The sequence below is a fragment of the Monopterus albus genome, unplaced genomic scaffold (genome assembly GCF_001952655.1).
Source record: "Monopterus albus unplaced genomic scaffold, M_albus_1.0 scaffold129.1, whole genome shotgun sequence".
NCBI classification, from domain to species: Eukaryota; Metazoa; Chordata; class Actinopteri; order Synbranchiformes; family Synbranchidae; genus Monopterus; species Monopterus albus.
The window spans coordinates 1,143,340-1,163,363 of NW_018128009.1; the positions used below are offsets into that span (position 1 = coordinate 1,143,340).

Sequence of the window (20,024 nt, forward strand, 5' to 3'; positions counted from 1 at the left end):
TTTTTTTTGTTTTTTTGTTTTTTTTTTTCCACAGCTCTTAGAGTTATAGTATTTTGACTGTGGTGGCCACCATCTATTTTACAGTAAAACAGAAATAAAGCTGCTTGTCATGCAAGACCTGAAAACCTATAACACCAGTGTACCATTACATAGAGGACTTGACATACATGCTCAAACTTGACTGGATGTAGTTCAGTCCAGTCCAGTCCAGTCCAGTCCATGTCATGGCAGAGGGCAAAATATAGTTCTCTGTATGCCACTGGCACCAAAAAGCATGCATGCGCCTGTGCAGTCTGTGTGTGCTGCACATGTCAGAGCCTGTTCTGAGTTGCTGTTTAATGTTGGCAGTCTGTTGTGTCTTTGCTCTGAGGGTGCTGCCTCGCCCTGCTACATTTCACGCTGAAAGCTCCATGTAAACAAAAAACAGGCGCAAACTATAACATCCTGCCCCCGGGTTTTAACTCATTCTTTAAACCTTAATAGATATAAATTTACTAATTACTGGCACGTGTATTGATGAGATACTACCTGACTTGAATTGAAATGTATGCTTAGATCTACCATATGAAAGCAAACTTTTTTTAGTCTTGCATAGTAGCACAGCTAAATAGCTGCTGAACTGGCCTTTCTCAGTACTCTAATTTAAAGTTTTGGCATTTCGGCAACAGGCTAGTTTGTGTCATTGGTGAGAATTAGATGAGAAGATCCATACTACTTGTATGTCTGTATGCTAAATATTAAGCAGGAGAGGATTATCTTATTTTAGCATATCAGCTGAAAGTGGAAGGAAATGGCTAGCTTGGGTTGGTCCAGGGTTTTGTGCTAGATTGTTTCTTGGCCAGGAGCAGTAACCTTCTGCAGCGAGAGGTTGTCATGGCACTGGCAAACAGTTCAGGAAGTAACTGTGACTTGCCAAGAAATAGTTTGGCACAGAATCAACATCAAACAATGTTTCATTTTAACACTTTGGTTTTTGTTTGCATTTTTCAAAGTACATAAAAGTTGTTATTTAGTGGGGTTTAGAGTTCCATATAGGCAGGTTTTTATATCTACTGAATATTTCTAACTTTGTGTGAGGCTAGCTGTTTCCCTCTGCTTCCAGTGTTTATGCTAACTAATTAGCTCATGGCAGATGCTGTATGAGAGGTCCAATTTCATCATCTAACACTCAGCAAGAAATAAGCATATTTCTCAACATGCTGTTCCTATTGCTTAAGTTTGAAACATTGTTTACAGATGGGCTTTTGCGGTGTTTGTGAGCTTGCCCTGACTGTCGCGTGAAATGATGCCATGTTTAGCTTCATGCATCTGCTTTGTCTACAAGCTGTGGATGGTCAGGAAAAGAATAGTAAAGTATTTTGGTAAAAATCTAGGTATCTCATATAGGTGAATACTCACCCCATACACACCATCACTGTGTCACCAGTACTCATGTCATTTCACTGTTATGTCCTGGTGTGTAACACAAGTGTCATGGCTACTGGTGGTGTTTATTTGGAAAACGTGGCTCACTGGGTGTGTCTGTGTGTTTCTGCCCTCAGCCCGAGATGCAGACGAGAGGGAGAAGTGGATCCACGCCTTAGAGGGAACTATCCTCCGTCACACCCTTCAGCTCCGGGCAAGTAACCGTGCAGTTATATTTGTGTGTGTGTTTGTATATGTCTGTGTGTCTAATCCATCCACTGTCGTTACACTGTTTTGCTGTTTACCATCTGTTTTCTTAAGCAAATATGCTGTTTGTTGTAATACTTGAAGAGTACACTGGTAACAAAAAGAAGATTTGTGAGCAAGTTTGGAAACTCTGAAGTTAAGATAATTAAACTACCTGGATGTTTGCACTGAGAGATTGTTATTGAACCTCAGATTATGTGCATTTCTATAGCCTATAAATCATATACTGCTGTTGTTAGTATTACTTTTAAGCTTTATGTATCTAGCCTGTACTTGTTTTTTGGTTGTTGTTTTTTTTACTTAACAGATCTGCTGAGTCAGTGATGATTCTTGATGATATAAATAATGGTGACTGCCATGTTTTCATAAATGGAATATGCTATATGGCTGGCTGGACCAGTATGAGGACCCACACTTTTAGTTTTACGGAAAGAACGTTTAAGTGCTGACCTGCTGACAGCCCTTTTTGTGCCACTGGTTTTTATGTTGCTAGTTTATGTGAGTGTGCCTTAGCCAGTTTTCCTTGTTGCTTTCCCTGCTCACCAGTTGCTTCTCTGCCCAATCCTTCTTCCTCCTCATTTTCCCCCATCATCGTCTAGTTCTTTCCACCCATCTTCTCCTCCTTTCCACCTTTATGACCAACCTCTCCCTCCCTCCTTTTTTCCTGGCCCCCTTTCCTCTCTGGCAAATCCTTCTGATGTGCTACGTGTTCAGGCTTAGTCAGACTCCACACACACACATTTATGCAGTGTTAGTGCATTGCTGTCATAGCATCATGTGATCCAGCAGTATCCAATTGGAGAACCGCTTGCTTGATGTACCAAGAATCTGCCTCAACCAATCGGTGTAGCCGTTGATGGCTGTCCCCAGCAGCCCCTGCTGCTGCTTTGTGTTTTCTCTCTTCTGCACAAGTGAGAGGAAGTGTGGCTTTCCTGCCAGGGGAGGGTCCTGGATGAACTCAGCTCTGTCCGCCTTATATCAAATGCTTAGCTGATACCTGCTGCTGAAGGATATATTATAGGCAGACTGGTTGCCCAGCTAATACAGAGCTTGAAGGCTGCTGTAGTTTATATTGGCAGGCTGCGGTGGTGAGTGTGTTCTGTCTGTGTGGAGGAGGAGGGACAACGAACGCTAACTTCACCAGAGCTAGGCAGTGTGTTGCTGTAGGGAGAGAAAAACAGAATAACGGAGGCAGAGAAAGAGAAAACGATCTTGCGTCAGGCTAAATGGCCTCATGGGAAATATGTACAAGTTTTAACGCATCATGTCCGTTGACACCAGGCACCTTGTAAGTAAAACCGACACAAACACCACTGCACCATAGCAAGGGGAACTTTAACAGCAGCACTGCGCTACTGGAGCAGTAGTGTTTTAAAGTAGGTCACACATGGAAAGACAAATACAAACGGGGGAGGGTGCAAGGACTGTGTTGATTGTGGAGTCTGGGGTGGTCAAGGGGAGTGGGGGTTGTGTGTGTTTATGTATGATACATTGCAGTCTGCTGTAAAATATTCCCTCTATGTCACAAACACATTGAGGGATCTACGGTCTGTGTGGTGGAGGTGGAGACGTCTGGAATTATTTTAGGAACAATGAAGGAAGTGAGCATTATGACGTGGCAGGACAGCAGCTGTTTATAAGCCAGCCACCTGCCTCTGACTTTCCACTTCCAAATCCATCTGGTTGTCTGTTTAAAAAAGAAAAAAAAATCTTCCCCGTAATTATGTGCTTACAAAACAACCAAACGTGAGACTTTGTTTGCTATGAAAAAATTGGATGCTCTGGCTTGTTCTTCTGTCCTCTTTGGTTTTCCCTGTGTCAGCTTAATGTTTCTGCATCAGTATTTTTCCCCACATGTATTTCAGCCTATAATGCAAGCCATTTGTAAAGTACAGTATGGTAAAACACCTGTCCAGTACACAAGCCCTGTGATAAATACTTGCATTTAGATGCATATAATGCTTTGTGTCAACTCATTTTGGTGTAATATTCAATTGAATTATGTTGCAAAGTGGAGGTACAGCTAGGATGTATCTTCACTGTATCACTGGCAGCACTTTACAGTGAAATTGTAAAATTACAGGGTTATAAGATTCACAAAGGTATCAGTTATAAGTTTTTAACGAGCTTTAGTTCACCTCCTGTAGGCAGATAGGTGTCTATAGCTTGCCTGTAGTCATGTGTCTTTGTTTTGTTAGCAGCTTTAAATAAGAGTAGTCATGATGTAATATCTTACTGGAACTATAACACCATTTCCCCTGATAAATGCGAGTGGTTTTTCCAGTGTAATGAATAAGTAACTAAGCAGGACAAGTTGCTGGCACTGGAATGACTGTGTCAATCCACGAAAGTGCACATCAACATGTTGATACAGTATATAAAAATTCACATCTGAATAAGCATTGTTTTTGATTTTTGCTCAGGCCCTTATGTGGCCAGCTATGTTTTTCAGTCACGCTACCAGTGAAAGCACCTTTGATCTTTTGAGGAAGTTTGATCATTTAACTGCAGCTAGGCTTCATGGCTGCTGACTTTACTCAGACATTGTTCTCTATAAACTTAGCATGTTTAAACTTTAACAGCTGCTAACAGTGTTAATGGCTTTCCTTCACATTCCTGTGAGATTGCCTTTAGCAGGAAGAAACGCCCCCTCAGTCTCAGGATACAACAGGACTGTGCGACGCAGCAGATCCAAAGCAGCGGTAGCAGCCAACTCACTCTGATTAAAAACTTGATTTACTAACAGGACGTCTGTGTGGTTCTAACAGTCAGTATCGGTTTTACAGTTACTCACTCACCTTTTTTTCATGTTAGAGGTGTTGTTCTGTGTCTGGGTAAGTGCTGTATAGTGATAAGTTGATACGTTGCTGTGACATGCTTACTTATTTGTCTGGCGTGATGTAGAGTGGTTATTGTGTTGTAACGGTTGCTGATTGTCCTCGCTACTGACAGGCTCCAGCATTTTTTTTTTTTAATGAAGTTTTATCTGTGCATGCATGCATCTGCCCATTTTTTTTCTGTTTCTGGTATTGTGTCATAGCCAACCAAATTGTTTTTTGGTGCCTGGGATGACCTCAGGCAGACAGACGCCTGTTCACATCTGTTCTGCCAATAGTCTCTTACTTACCTTTTAATAGATGTAATGTAATCAAATTGCCTGTGTTTCTGATGGAGTTATTAAGGGGAGCTTTTTAACAAACAATGGGTTTGAGTGCACCTCAGCACATTAACACACATATACACACACACACACACACACACACACACTCGCTCCTCTGTCTAAATTCACTCCAGTCTGGAGTTTCCTGATTTTAGTTTTGTTGAAGTCTAAAATTCACTGGCCTCCCGTTTGGCTGGCAGGCAGACAGAGGCATTTCATGTAGACTAGCCTTTAAACAGTAGTATTCAACAACAGTACAGTATGTTGCTGGAAGATATTACCTTATTTTTGTGTATTTTGCGGTTTTAATGCTTTGTGACCTTTATGTAACTTTTTTTTTTTTTTTTAATTTTAAGACCAAGTCTTCTTTCTGGCTTTTGACTCCTTACCTGACTCCAAAGGAGAGCTGCACAAGACTTCCTATGTGCCTAGACTGTCTGTTTAGGCATAAATGGCAAATAAAAATGTTGAATCCTTAAAGATCCTCCTGAACAGTTGATGTTTCTGGCTGCCATTTTGTGTAGCAGTTTACAAAGCCCAGGAGGTGACAGAGTCAGGCATTTATTTATGAATGGATAATGTGGGAACACATGGATTGGGTTATTGGTTGTGTGTGTATATTTTGGTTTTATTGTGTGAACACTAGCACAGTGTGTGACATGGATTTGATTAAGGCTGCACTGATGCTCAGCTGTATTTTTATCTTCATCCTCAGGAGGCCGAAACAGGATTTGTTCCAAGTGTTCAAGACTTTGATAAGAAGCTAGCTGAAGCTGACGCATACCTACAGATTCTGATTGACCAGTTGAAGGTAGGATTCAATGTAGAAACACCTGGCTGACATCTATCAATTCATCTGGAATATTTCACACTTTCGTGTAGACATTGGAAATGAAGGGTATCTACCATTCACTTTGATATGTTTGGCTGAAGAGGTAATTTAGTAGTTTTTGAAAGAGTTCCCCCTTTCCAATTTACATCATTAAATTTACCATAAATCTGTAAATGTAGCATCTATACATGGCTTGCATTTGAATCTGTGTCATGACTTTCCTCTTATTGATCTTTTATAAGAATTGTCTTGCTGGTTTCTCACTCTACTTGCTAGCAAAGCAGAAGTTATAAAAAATACAATTTGTGGTAGCATGGCGATAAAAGAGGGAACCATGTATTTAAAGCAACTGCAACATATTGTCTCAGGTACAGAAAATCTTATTGAAAGCACTTTGAGTGTCCTTTCATAATGAGAACAGCAGGCTACGTACCCCCACATCATTTGAAGCTACAACATCTATACAGATTCACCTTCTGTTCAGCTCAGTGCTCATTCCCCTGCTGACCCATCTCAGCTCATATTCCCTCCCTCTGTTTTCCTTTTAATCCCTTGTCTGTTACACTCACACAGCTGTTTGATGAGAAGATCAAGGACTGCAAAGAGGATGAGTCATGCAGGGTGAGTGCTAACAGCGCTGCTCTGTCCTTGTGTCTGGGCTTTCTGCTCCACTGTTCTCACTGTCATTAGAGCCTTCTTCTCCTAGCTAACAGCAGGAGAAGAAGGCTGACACTAGGAAAGGAAAAATGATCTCTCATTGTGATACAGATATCTGTTATTGGTCTTTGATCAGACTGTACAGACTGTAGGGCTGCTTCTACTGATTATTTGTATTATTCTGTAGATCAGTCTTCAGGATTATTTTGTTAGTTAATTGACCAATAGTGGAAAATGCCCTTCACAATTTCCCAGAAACCAAAAAGGACGACTTCAAATGTCACCTGTCAAACAAAAATATTGATCTTACTGTGATACAGAACAGCAGAACAGGGAAAAGCAGCAGTGAAGACATGTAATTTAGGGAACATTCTGAGAACCACTAGTTTAGAGCTCCTACACATTCACACACTAGGCCAGTCAGCTTCTTATAGATGTAGCTAGGTCCAGACTTAAACATGGTGGGGATCGGGCTTTTGCAGTGGCGGTTCTGAGACAGTGGAGCAGCCTACCACCAGGGATTATTCCTGCCCCCAGTCTGGCTGTTTTTTGGTTACTTCTTAAAACTTGCTCTGTTAGGATGATAAGGCTCTACGAGGTCTTTAAGATATGATGGAGCCTTGTCATTAAGGGCTTTGTATGTTAGGAGAAGGATTTTAAATTCTATTCTGAATTTTACAGGGAGCCAGTGGAGAGAAGCTAATATGGGAGAGATATGATCTCTCTTGCTAGTTCCTGTCAGTACTCTGGCTGCAGCATTTTGGATTAACTGGAGGCTTTTTAGAGATCTGTTGGGGCATCCTGATAGTAAAGAGTTACAGTAGTCCAGCCTGGAAGTAACAAATGCATGGACCAGTTTTTCAGCATCACTTTGAGACAGGATGCTCCTGATTTTTGCAATAGACTTGGTTTATGTGTGATTTAAAGGACATATTCTGATCAAAGATGACTCCAAGGTTCCTCACAGTAGTACTGGAGGCAAGAGCTATGTCATCTAAAGTAACTATATGATTAGACAGCAGATTTCTAAGGTTTTCAGGCCCAAGCACAATAACTTCAGTTTTGTCAGAGTTTAGAAGTAAGAAGTTGCAGGTCATCCAGGCCTTTATGTCTTTAAGACATGCTTGAAGTTTGACCAGCTGACCTGATTCATTTGGCTTCATAGATAACTGAGTATCATCTGCATAGCAATGGAAATTTATGTTGTGCTTCCTGATAATATTGCCTAAAGGGAGCATGTATAAAGTGAAGAGAATTGGACCTAACACAGAGCCCTGTGGAACGCCGTGACTAACTTCAGTTTGTGTGGAACATTCGTCATTAACATGAACAAATTGAAATCTTTCTGATAAATAAGATTTGAACCAACTTAGCGCAGTTCCTTTAATCCCAATAACATGTTCAAGTCTCTGCAGTAAGATGCTGTGATCAATGGTGTCAAAAGCAGCACTGAGATCTAAGAGGACAAGTATGGAGACAAGTCCTTTGTCCGAGGCTAGCAGAAGATCATTGGTGACTTTCACCAATGCGGTTTCTGTACTATGATGAACTCTAAATCCTGACTGAAAATCCTCAAACAAATCATTCTTGTGCAAGTGGTCACATAACTGCTTTGCAACAGCTTTTTCAAGGATTTTGGAAATAAATGGGAGATTGGATATTGGTCTATAATTAGCTAGGACACCTGGGTCAAGAGTAGGCTTTTTGAGTAGAGGTTTAATTACTGCAAGTTTAAAAGCCTGTGGAACATAACCTGTTAATAGAGAGAGGTTAATCAGATCTAGTATGGATGTGTTGATTAGGGGAAAGACGTCTTTGAGCAGCCTGGTCGGGATGGGGTCCAGGAGACATGTTGATGATTTAGATGAAGCAATTGTTGAGGTCAACTCAGAGAGATCTATAGGGGAGAAGTAGTCCAAGTATAAATGAGGTCTTACAGATGTTTCTAAAGCCATTGTAGTAGATGGCACATCTGCGAGAGCTGTGGGAGTGGTCCGACCAATTTTTTCTCTAATAGTTGTGATTTTATTTGTAAAGAAGCTCATGAAGTCATTGCTGCTGAGATCTAAGGGAATGTTAAGCTCAACAGCACTGTGGCTCTTTGTCAGCCTGGCTACAGTGCTGAAAAGAAACCTGGGGTTGTTCTTATTTTCCTCAATCAGTGATGAATAAAATGCGGTTCTGGCACTATGAAGGGCTTTCTTATATGTTATTAAACTATCTTTCCAGACTATGAAAAACTCTTCTGACTTAGTGGAGCGCCACCTCCTTTCCATTTTTCGTGATGCCTGCTTTAGGGAGCGGAGCTGCGAGCTGTACCACGGCGCTAACCTCCTCTGTTTCACTACCTTCTTTTTCAGAGGGGCAATGGTATCAAGTGTATTACGCAGGAAGGCTGCAGTACTATCAACAAGATTATCGACTTGTATGGGAGTAAAGTTAAGGTGCCCTCCTTCCACTGTGTAGGCAAACGGCACTGAAGTAGATAAAGACGGAATTATTTCCTTAAACTTGGTAACAGCATTGCCAGATAGACATCTGCTGTAGTGGAATTGTTTCCCACATAGAGTATAATCCATTAATGGAAAATCAAAAGTTATTAGAAAATGGTCAGACAGAAGAGGGTTATGGGGAAAAACTATTAAGTGTTCAGTTTCGATGCCATATGTCAAAACAAGATCAAGAGTGTGATTAAAACAGTGAGTGGGTTTATTTACAGTTTGAGAGAAGCCAACTGAGTCTAATAATGAACAGAATGCATTACTGAGGCTGTCATTGTCAGCATCTACATGAATATTAAAGTCGCCTACAATGTTATTTTATCTGTACTAAGCACTAAATCAGACAGAAAGTCTGAGAATTCACTTAAAAACTCTGAATAAGGAGCAGGTGAACGGTATACAATAACAAACAAAACAGGCTTTTGAGTTTTCCAGTTTGGGTGTGAGAGACTCAGGGTGAGACTTTCAAATGAGTTATAACTATGTTTAGGTCTAGGGTTGATTAATAGGCTTGAGTCAAAGATCGCTGCCACGCCACCACCTCGGCCTGTGTTTCGAGGGATGTGACAGTTACTGTGACCAGGTGGAGTGGATTCATTTAGACTGACACATTCTTCCTGCTGTAACCATGTTTCAGTAAGACACAACAAGTCAATGTGATGTTCACTTATCAAATCATTCACTAACAGAGAATTAGATGAGAGAGATCTGATATTTAATAGACCACATTTGATTGTCTGTCTGAGATCCCGGCTGCTCGGGAAGCTGTGAGGGGCGGCTATCTTGGGCTAAGCTACGTCTAGGAGGCTCCACACCGGCTACGTGGGCATAGCTAGCTGGCCTATTCTCCATGGTGTGGAGCCGCGCTTCTAAGTCTGTGAGCCTCGCCTCCAATGCTGCTAGCATCTGACATTTATTACAAGTACCATTATCGCTAAAGGAGGCAGAGGAATAACTGAACATGCGACACTCCGAGCAAGAGAAAGGAGGAGAGGAAGAGGGGGAAGCCATTGCTCTCGATTAAGCTACTAGCTTAGCTAGCTTCTAAACTAGCCGACCTAAAGTAGCAAGTTAAATTTGGTAGTTAGCAAGAACTTCTGCAAAACAAGTGCTTTAAGTGGTGCAAGCGTATGTTGTCACTCAAAAATTCAGATGAACCTAGAAAATAGTGAGTTTAATTCCTGGAAGCAAGCACAACGCAGTGCAAATACAGAAAACAGGAAATGAGTACAGTTTACCGCAGGAAACAGCCGTCCGTCAAGGTTCCGCATCCAAGCATGAAGAAATGTGCTGTAGTTTTCCAAAGAATGAAAACTGTTAGCCACAGATTCTTACCTTGATGTTTACTGCTAGTTTTATTTCAGTCTCTACAGCACCTCTGTGTTTCAAGCTTTTATTTTATTTTTTTGGTGTTGGATTTTAAATCACGTTTTCTATTCTTTTTACAGAAAATTGAAACTTTGAAAGAGACTACATGTGTAAGTCCAAACTGAACACATTGTCCTTGCTGTCTTTAGGTTTGGCTGTCAGCTCCTACATGATGAATTCCTTTCTGTTCTTCTCTTTCAGAGTATGGTAGAGTCCATCAAACACTGTATTGTGCTGCTGCAAATTGCCAAGGTACACGCAATATGAGTGCATGTTTCATTCATATCTCTGTACTTTTTGCCTGCCATTTCACCAGTCATTGTTCTTGTCAGACCACATCAACAGACACTGCGTGTTACTGCGTGTGTGTGACTCTGGAGTAGTTCCCTATTTCCAGTTGTCATCTGTGTCGGTAGTTCAGGGGGGTGTAGCCCAGTACTCGTTTCATCACATGTTCTATTCAGCCCAATGAAAGGAAGTGGAGCAATCATTTTTGGTTCATGTGGCTGTTAGGTGAGACTTTTAGGTTTATTTAAAGCTCACAACGCTTTTGCTAATGAATAACATTCTAAGATACAGAAAATGTTACAGATTGGCATGATGGAGAAATTCTGCCCACATTGATACTGAACAGAATGACTTGATTTTCCCATGTGATGAAAGGACTACTGCATGGTGCAAGTAAGTTATGAAACGTCGTGATAAAAGGGATAGTATGCCACAGGTATGTAGGATGCGTTATCAAATGACTCTTGAACCTTCCTACACAAGTAGTCTAACATTGTCTTCTCAAAATTTTAAGGACCAAAGTAACGATCAGCAACACGCAAACGGACTTATAGTAAGTTTGACATTCTCTGTCCATGACAAAAATTTGAATCAAACAAATTGCTAACTTTCTTTTCTTGCTTCATTTATTCTCCACTGTAGAAAAGCTGATAAATCAGAGCTCTGTAGTGCATGTCACCTAATTTGGGGATAAGCTTCATCTCATAATCCTTCTCTCATGTCTACCACCACTGTCTTCTTGATTAAATTGATAACTTTCTGATTCCATCTCTTTTTGCGTTGGTTGGGAACTGTTCTTTTCATTGTCATATACACAATAGGTTCACCACGAGTGAGAAGTTTGGGCACATTTTCCCCATTCAGTGCAGTGGGCCCATACTTTTGACTGGTAGTGTAAGTGTGTGTGGTAACTGTTGCCGAAAATATTTATTGTTGCAGAATCTGTATGCCTACATAGGCTATATATGTGCATGTGTATTTTTATGTTGCCGTTCAACCATTAATAGGATTGTGGTGTCTGCACTGCCTGCTTATTGAACCACGGAGCACTGGTTGCTGGAAAGCCATCCAGAGTACACTTTAGTGGTTTTGTCAGTGTCCTGTTTTCATGTTGAAGGCCATCCAGTACCAGGAGTTTTCATGTTTTAACTAGATTGGATTAAGAAGAAGAATGATCACATCTCCACTGACTATATAAGGACTGTTATTTTTACAGTAATTGTGGCTCATGGGCGTGTCAAATAGTTCCAAACATACATTGACTCAGCTGTTATCTTCTAAAGTAAGCAGCTGAAATCAATAGCAATAATTATATTTGAGATTTTAAGTTGCAACGTGTAAAAACGTGCTTTATAACCTTTTAACTCTGTCTCTCAAATACTGTCACTTTACAAAGCTAGCTAGCTAAATTACAGCTCTAAATCAGAAAAGGTTGGGATGGTATGTAAAATCAAAATTAAAACGGAAAGCAGTGATTTGTAAATCATCTGTGTCCTGTTTTACATTAAAAACAAGACAGCAGCACATCATTTGATGTGATACCCCCTCACTTTTATTCTTTGTTCAAAATAAACACTCACTCCAGTTCTGATCCCTGGAACACATTCCAGCAAAGGCTGTTGAAGTCATTAATGGTTGTAATTTGATGATGAATCCCACTGTTCCCTACAGAAAACAGTGAATCTGAATCAGCTGTTTGGAACTATTTGAAGCTACATGACCCACTGCCGTTTTTGACCCCGCTTTGTCGTGACTCTTCTATCTTAAGGACTCTGGTTTTAACTACAACATGTATAGTTTATATTACAGCCAACTATTTTCCAAAGCATTTACTATAGGTTTTTAGATTGATTTCTTGATCTTCCAGGCAGCCATCACTTTTGGGACTATCAGCTAAGACTGAAGCATGTATTAGATGGATGAGCTATCACAGTAGACTTTTACTTTTTATAACATCATCGTCATGAGGTAATGTAGTAAAAAGCAGGGACTCTTGTTTATGGAAACCTGAGAGTGGGCTGTCAAACAAACTTTTAGATTGGATGTCTTTTGGATAAACATAGCGAAGTCAGATAACTCTTTCATGCATGTCAGCATCTGCATGTTACTCATCTTTCAGTTTTAGCTCCCAGACAGCATAGCTTGTAACATCGGTCAGATGTTGGTGCATCCTGGGACGCCACAAAGGGATTTTTTCTAACAGTCCTGGTAGATAGCTGTCTTTCTCTGCAAATGAATGACATTTTCATAAAACTGTACTGTGATGGATTATACATCCCCATAAAGTAACAAGTGTAAGTGGTGGGGTACAAAAGGATAAAAGGAAAGAAGATGGGGATGTGTAAAATGGAAGATGTAAATGCGAAGACTGCAGGGCAAATGAGTCGCATACCTCCAAAGGACAGAAGTCAGAAGCTTTCTGGAGGATAGAAAATACATTTATTACTTGTCTGTATGCTTTGGAAAATGTAGGTATTGTAATGTAAACGGTCTGTACATGGACAACCTCTTGTGTGATTCTTAAAGGAAGAATGTCACAGTGGTCATACAGCTCATCGGCCTGGGCTGCTCTTAATCTCACAGTCATTAAGCAAGTCATAGGTTCTGTCTCCACTTTTAACTGCACATGGTTGTAATGCCATAAGCTTTGTGCTGAAGACCTCTTTAGAATGACTAAATGTCTCTCACATTGCCTGTATACCTACAATGTGCAGCAAATGATAAATGCACTGTGGACCTTTTATTTAAAAATCCTTCAGACGCTAGTAGCGTGTTTGACTGACCTTGTGCAGCACTGCACTGTCAGGGGAATTGCTGTAAAGTGCAGGAATCATTTAAACCGAGCACTCTAGTGAAAAATAACCATGACTTCACATCAGAGCCATTCTCCCATTGTGGTCAGTTTTGATAATGCAGCATGTTCAGTGTTGCATCCTGGACTTGTGGAGACCTGTTGTTCACTTGACGGTACTTCAGGTGAGGCCTTACTCCAGGCCTCAGTATTTATATTGGCAGCTGTATTTTAACCCTTACAGCCTGATGTCAGGGCACAGGCATTGTACTGTAAAAAATCCTGCTGATTACAGATGACTTGCATAAGGAAAGGGGTTGATGCGGTTTTGCTTTACCCTGTGCTGTTGCTGATGTTCCTATCAGTTGGGTCATCGGTGCCACTGACCCCATTACACTGAGTCAAGATACTGCTTTGTACAAGTATGTATGCGTTCATGTGTGTTTGCACCTGTATTGAGGTACACTGAACGCATGATGTTAAGGTGCCTCGGATGAGTGCAGCCCACTGCAGATAAGAATGTCCCCACTGTTTTTTAACACTAGGAAACTGGGAGCCAGAGAGTTGAAACATGCTGCAGATGTAGTCTGGGACTCCGTGGCATTAAATACCTGCTTTTTAGACTGGAAGTGTTGATAGTTATTATGTAGAGCTACTGCTGATGTTTGGTTATCAGGCAGTGTTGTTGGTTTCATGTTGATTAGATTAATGAACCATGCAGTGCCACTCTTTACAGGAAATGGAGTGAAAGGAAATTGATCTGTCCACACCGGGTGGTGCATTTATTATTTCACTGTTCCTGCTGTGTAGGTTCAGCATTAAGCTGATCTATAACCATATACCAGCTGTGAAGTTGGTGTCCAATCGAGCTGACATTGACAGCTGGCTTAAACATGAAAGGAAGTGGTGTTTGATTGTGGTTAGTGTGTGGGCACACTTTGTGTAGATGTGTAAACAGCCTTATCATATGGATGCTCAAAAATAAGTTAAGGTTTTCTTGTTCGGCTGTAGGCAGTTCATAGGCCAAAACTGAAGCTAAAGTTTGTTCAGTCCGTTGAACAGCATTTTAAACTGGTAAGCAGGCAGTGGTTTAGGTGTGCTGCTGTTGCAGCAGGTGTCTGTCGCTTTGAGGTAGTTGTTTTTGTAGTTGATGGCAGTATTGTTTTTGTTTATTTGTTTCTTTTGTTTGTTTCCTCCAGAGCACCATCAACCCAGTAGATGGAATCTACCAGCCCCCTCTGGACTCTGTAATCAACACCACGATGCCCACACAGACCGCACTACCCACAGGTACCATCTTTGGTACACAATTAGACACGTGTTAAAATGTCTGTAAATACCAGACCCAACGTTTTAACTCTGTGTAGTACAGTTGATATTGTTAGTTTAGTTTCCTATCCTTCAGTCTAATAGTTTTAAGCTGCTGCAGTCGGTAAATAATGGACTATATTTAATCATGTGGTGTGACTAAGATTTGAGATGGATTTTTTTTTGACTATTTAGGTCAGACGACTATGACTAGACTGTTTTAAAATGCACACTGCAAAGTAGGCCATTCCATTCTAATTTCAGTCTCTTAATGAACTGTGTAATCCCTTCACAGCTGCACTCTCCGTCTGAAGCATCTCAGATCGTGTCCTCAGCCACTTGGCACAGAGGACAAGATGCTGATTTATAATGTGATTTGGTTTCATGTTAAGGCTTCACTGCAAACTCATTTTCTTTCTGTTTTTGCTGAAGACGCTTCTCAGGTGTGTAAATCAGACCAACGGCCCTCCACGTTACCTGTTGGTCCCGTCGTCACTGCGATGGGCAGTCTGCAGACCCCAACTCCCAACAGTACAGGTGCAAGTTCACTCCAGTAGCCATTTATACTGCAGGCATTACTAGGAAAGATTATTTATTCATACCTTAAATCATTAATGAATTATACCTTTCTCAGATGTGTAGAAGAGGACTATAGTTGTTTTTCTGGTTTGGTGCTTCGATGCATATATTTAAGAAACACAAAAAACATTCTCATGACAAGTTTTGCTTATTAGCTGTTGTTGTGCTTTTACTCAAATTACATTGTATTCATTACCAGATGGAGTTTCCTCAGTTGTCATAAAATTGTAAATGTTCAAGTTTTACTAAGCACTTCACAGAATGTTTATCCATGTTGGTGTAAAAGTTAATTTTCAGTTTATTCCTGACCTTGGAACAGCTTTCAGGAGCTTTCACTTGTATCATATGATATTCATTACCAGATGAAGATGAGAGTTCTAGCAACTGCCCTTTCCAAGGTTAAAAATGAATTTCAAGCCTCACATTTTATCTAGAAATCCTGGCTCTATTGCTCAGTCTGCATTAAAACATCAGCATTGTCAACAAGAAGGTCAGTTTGGACACAGAACTGTGTGAGGCCTTGTCAGCATGCAGTTATTTTTTGCTAGATTCTTCTTTGAAAAGCTATGTAAAGCTGATGGCATAAGAACTCACCCACAAGTACAAAAGTAGTAACTATATTCATTATTATTGTACTTCTCTAACTCAAAGTGCTGTTTCCCTGAACATAAAGTAAATTAAAAACCCTAGTGCACAGCAATGGAAGGCTGAGGTTCCTGCCTGTTTGTCTTCAGTGCTGAGGCAGCAGTATTAAAATGCTGTGCTGAGCATTAAGGAGGCAGGCTGCATGCTTGAGAGGACGGTCAATATGCTCTGCAGAGAGAAGTCACTATATTAAAGATAGCTTAATATAACTGTACACAGTCTGCTGCACTAGGCTCTGAAATGAGTATTCCAGTTGAAGACCATAATGTTGAGACCTTATTTATTAGACCCACCACACTGAATGAAAAACTGATATAACATACATCCCTCTCAGGGAGTGGCCCGTCAGGCCCCAGCAGTGGTGTTGCTTCTCCAGCTCACATCCCCATCCCCTCGCACTCAGTGCCAGACTTCTCCTATTCCTCCAGTGAAGATGAGTTCTACGACGCTGACGAGTTTTACCATAGCAGCACTTCCCCCAAACGCATAGAGTGAGTATAGTATCACCCTCCCTGCAACCAGTGCTGCTCATAGTGAATTTGTTGCAGCTGAGATTAAAAACAACAGTTAATTTTAGCATTTAACTGCTTAGAATGAATAAAACTTAAGCAGCTCAGGCAGCCTGTGAGATCCCACTCAGTCTTTATCTCCTTATCTCTTCTGCTTCCTGCTTCTTTCCACTTTTTCTTGCCCTCAGTCCCTCAGGGCCTCCAGCTGCCTCACCCCTCAGTAATGAAGTTACAACATTGAAGCGACCAGATACCACCGAGTCCCTCAGCTCGTCTATGTCCAATGGTACCACAGATGCAGGTAAAAAGGAAAGGCTCACAAGACATATCTATGTTACAGCAAAATTTCCCCGTTTTTTTTTTTTTTTTTTTGCCCTTTTCATGCATTAAACACCAAGCTTTAAAGTATTACTGTAATTTGTTTTTGTCAAATGTCAAAAGATAAACGTTGTTTTATGCATGAAAATGCAGGAAACCTTATGTTACCACAACCATATAAGGCTCTGCTGTTGCCTTCAGATCAGTTTGACAGCCATGATGACCGTGATGATGAAGGTGAGGGCGAGTCTGTGGAGGAGCACAAGAGCGTCATCATGCATCTGCTTTCTCAAGTTCGTTTGGGCATGGACCTCACGAAGGTAAATCACAGTGTGATTCCAGCCTGAGTGTCTCTTTTTGTTCTATTTGCTTTTCTCTCAAGCCGCAGTGCAGTCCGTCCTTTTACTCACTAACATCATCTATGCATGCTGCTTATTTTGAACAACCCACACAATTGCAGTCTCTCTCTCTCTACTTCATTCCGTTTCACAGGTGGTCCTGCCTACCTTCATCCTAGAGAGGAGATCTTTGTTAGAAATGTACGCAGACTTCTTTGCACATCCTGACTTATTTGTAAGGTATGTACCATTTCAAGAACTCACCTATTCAGTGCAAGTAAACATTTCTACCAAATTTTCAATGAATGATTGAGAATTGCCATTAGCCTGCCTCTTTCTTCTGACTTCCACTAGTATTGCTGAGCAACCAGAACCCAGAGAGCGCATGGTTCAGGTGTTAAAATGGTACCTGTCAGCCTTCCATGCAGGGAGGAAAGGCTCAGTGGCCAAGAAACCTTACAACCCAATACTGGGAGAAGTTTTCTACTGCCACTGGGATCTGCCCAGCGAGACAGAGGAACCCTCCCCACACACGGTGAGAACATGTGCTTCCGCAGGTACACGTAACACAACTTTTACGCATCTTTGCTAGAGGTCATATTTGAGTCAAGCTTGATGTACCGGATATGAATATGTGGGAAAGGAACTTGAAACCACTTCTGCAAAAACAGTTTGTCCTATTTTAAAATGTCATTCGCTGATTATGCAAATAAATGTACCGTATAGTCACATTTGCAAACACTAAAATTGACAAACTGTTCTTTTTGTGTCAAAACTGGATGCCTTTTATTTATATTTTGCATGTGTCTATTTTATCCATAGTTTTGATTCTTTGTATATTCTCAGTCACTTTCCATTCCTCCACTCTCCAGGAGGCTGTATCAGACGGTCCTGTTTCATGGGCTTCACCCAACAGTGTGTCTTTTGTGGCAGAGCAGGTCTCTCACCACCCACCCAGTGAGTGTCACGTCGTCTTCTTCTGAGTGATTTCATACACTGCTAAAACCCTTTGACATGTAGGGTCAACAAACCTGTGATCATTTTTGAAAAGTGACCACCAGCAACTCATTACATTTTATAGGCTGGAAAACATGTGAATCAAAACATAGGCTGGTGATAACATGTTAAATATTAGGATGTCTTAAAGATGCAGGTTTATTGCTTCTGTTTCTGGACTATCGCTCAGATGTTGCTGCTTCTTGTACAAACTTGTCAACATTTATACTCTTCTTTCTCTAGTTTCTGCATTCTATGCAGAGTGTTTAAGTAAGAAGATCCAGTTCAACGCACACATCTGGACTAAATCGAAATTCTTAGGCATGTCCATAGGGGTCCACAACATTGGCCAAGGTGTGGAAGAAACTGCCACATACACTCTAAAATATACACACACTGTTACAAATATGCGGAGCTGTAATAATTATTGGCTGATGTTTGTTTCAGGTTGTGTATCATGTTTGGAATACGATGAACATTACATCCTCACCTTCCCTAACGGATATGGCAGGTGTGTGTGTTATTGCTTCTCTGTGTTTGTCTATGTAATCACCAAATTACAGTTTGCTTCATGGAACTCAACCTGTTTGTCCAGATCAATTCTGACTGTGCCGTGGGTGGAGCTGGGTGGCGAGTGCAACATCTCCTGCTCCAAGTCGGGCTACAGTGCTAATATTGTGTTCCATACAAAACCCTTCTACGGAGGAAAGAAGCACAGGGTCACTGCTGAGATTTTGTAAGAAGAAAATGATTACACAATAGAGGTTAAATCACAGTTCACCTGCCTGATTATGGATAAAAGATCCTAATCTTTTTAATGAAATGTACCACAATTCTTTTCTGTTCTTGTTTTAGTGCACCTAATGACAAGAAGTCGTTTTGCTCCATTGAAGGGGAATGGAACGGAGTGATGTATGCCAAGTGGGCAACTGGAGTGAGTCCTTTATTTATTAGTTGAACTGAAATAAAATGCACTGAGGGAAAAAAAGGAAAGAGTTTTGCAGTAAATAAAAACAAAACATGAAGTAATGCTTTGAATTGTGCATTTCTAGGAGAACACAGTGTTCATAGATACCAAGAGAATGGGCATCATTAAGAAGAAGGTGAGAAAGCTGGAAGACCAGCTCGAGTATGAATCCCGAAGGTGAGAAGTATAACTGGTTTTAGATCTAGAAACAAAATGTTTCGCTAAGACACAAGCAGTGTATTTGACTTGAGCTTCTTTGATCCATCAGATTGTGGAAGGATGTAACGCTGAACCTTAAGGTGAAAGACATTGATGAAGCAACAGAAGCCAAGCATCGGCTGGAGGAGAAACAAAGAGCCGAAGCAAGAGAGAGGAAGGAGAACGAGCAGCAGTGGGAGACCCGAGTGAGGCTCTCTGCCTTTGTTTTTCAGCTTCCAGATATAACAGGAACATTTCCTGAACACAGAGCACAACTGTGACATTGGCAACACAACAGTGTAGTCTGCAGTGAGATATCATGGGTGTATTTTTAAGCTAAATTTAAGTTTGTATTCAGTCTTCATTGTCACTTGCATTTAAAACGAGGAAAATGATAGCAAAAAGCTTACTCCACCTCACTAATAGACAGTTGGTCTGTTTCACTAACAGACATAGACCAGTGTTTGAAAAGTCAGATAATATTGTAGTTTTATTTTGGGATCAGTTCTAATTTCAGAAAATGAAGTGTAATAACTGTTTTTGCTTGTGTGTCTCTGCAGCTGTTTCATGAAGACGGGGAGTGCTGGGTCTATGATGAGCCTCTTTTAAAGAGATTAGCCTCTCAGAAGCACTGAGAAAACTACACACACGTGTATATATGCATAAAGAAATGCACACACACAAGAGAGTCTTCATAAGAACTCTTTTGGAAAAACCACTTTTATCCTAGCCTTGGAATGAATGAATGAATGAACATGTACACAGCTTTGCATCTGACCGTAAAACAACAATATGGAAATGAATGAACGCAACTGGAAAGCTGTAACCGGAACATTAGTAAAGCTCCTCTTTCTATTTGGGCAATCTCACTTCTGCCACCACCACCACCACCCGCCGC

At 40.9% G+C, this 20,024-nt stretch overlaps 1 protein-coding gene across 3 annotated transcripts in view; it reads left to right on the forward strand.

Annotated features, from left to right (window-relative positions):
- The window catches only part of osbpl9 (oxysterol binding protein-like 9), a 32,165-nt gene extending 12,147 nt beyond the window's left edge, over positions 1-20,018 (forward strand). Inside the window, exons 4-24 of one of the 3 annotated variants that reach the window (XM_020613008.1) lie at positions 1,542-1,618; positions 5,547-5,642; positions 6,237-6,284; positions 10,270-10,299; positions 10,391-10,441; positions 10,992-11,030; positions 14,468-14,558; positions 15,009-15,113; positions 16,135-16,291; positions 16,498-16,610; positions 16,829-16,947; positions 17,120-17,205; positions 17,320-17,500; positions 17,838-17,922; positions 18,205-18,315; positions 18,409-18,472; positions 18,557-18,697; positions 18,817-18,895; positions 19,014-19,105; positions 19,197-19,332; positions 19,687-20,018. In XM_020613008.1, the coding sequence (XP_020468664.1) occupies positions 1,542-1,618; positions 5,547-5,642; positions 6,237-6,284; positions 10,270-10,299; positions 10,391-10,441; positions 10,992-11,030; positions 14,468-14,558; positions 15,009-15,113; positions 16,135-16,291; positions 16,498-16,610; positions 16,829-16,947; positions 17,120-17,205; positions 17,320-17,500; positions 17,838-17,922; positions 18,205-18,315; positions 18,409-18,472; positions 18,557-18,697; positions 18,817-18,895; positions 19,014-19,105; positions 19,197-19,332; positions 19,687-19,761 (1,976 nt within the window). In that variant the 3' untranslated portion in view covers positions 19,762-20,018. Of the gene's footprint in view, positions 1-1,541; positions 1,619-2,598; positions 2,960-5,546; positions 5,643-6,236; positions 6,285-10,269; positions 10,300-10,390; positions 10,442-10,991; positions 11,031-14,467; positions 14,559-15,008; positions 15,114-16,134; positions 16,292-16,497; positions 16,611-16,828; positions 16,948-17,119; positions 17,206-17,319; positions 17,501-17,837; positions 17,923-18,204; positions 18,316-18,408; positions 18,473-18,556; positions 18,698-18,816; positions 18,896-19,013; positions 19,106-19,196; positions 19,333-19,686 lie in introns of those variants that run through there. The other 2 variants (XM_020613010.1, XM_020613009.1) reach the window with 2 other exon arrangements.
- The last annotated feature ends 6 nt before the right edge of the window (positions 20,019-20,024 follow it).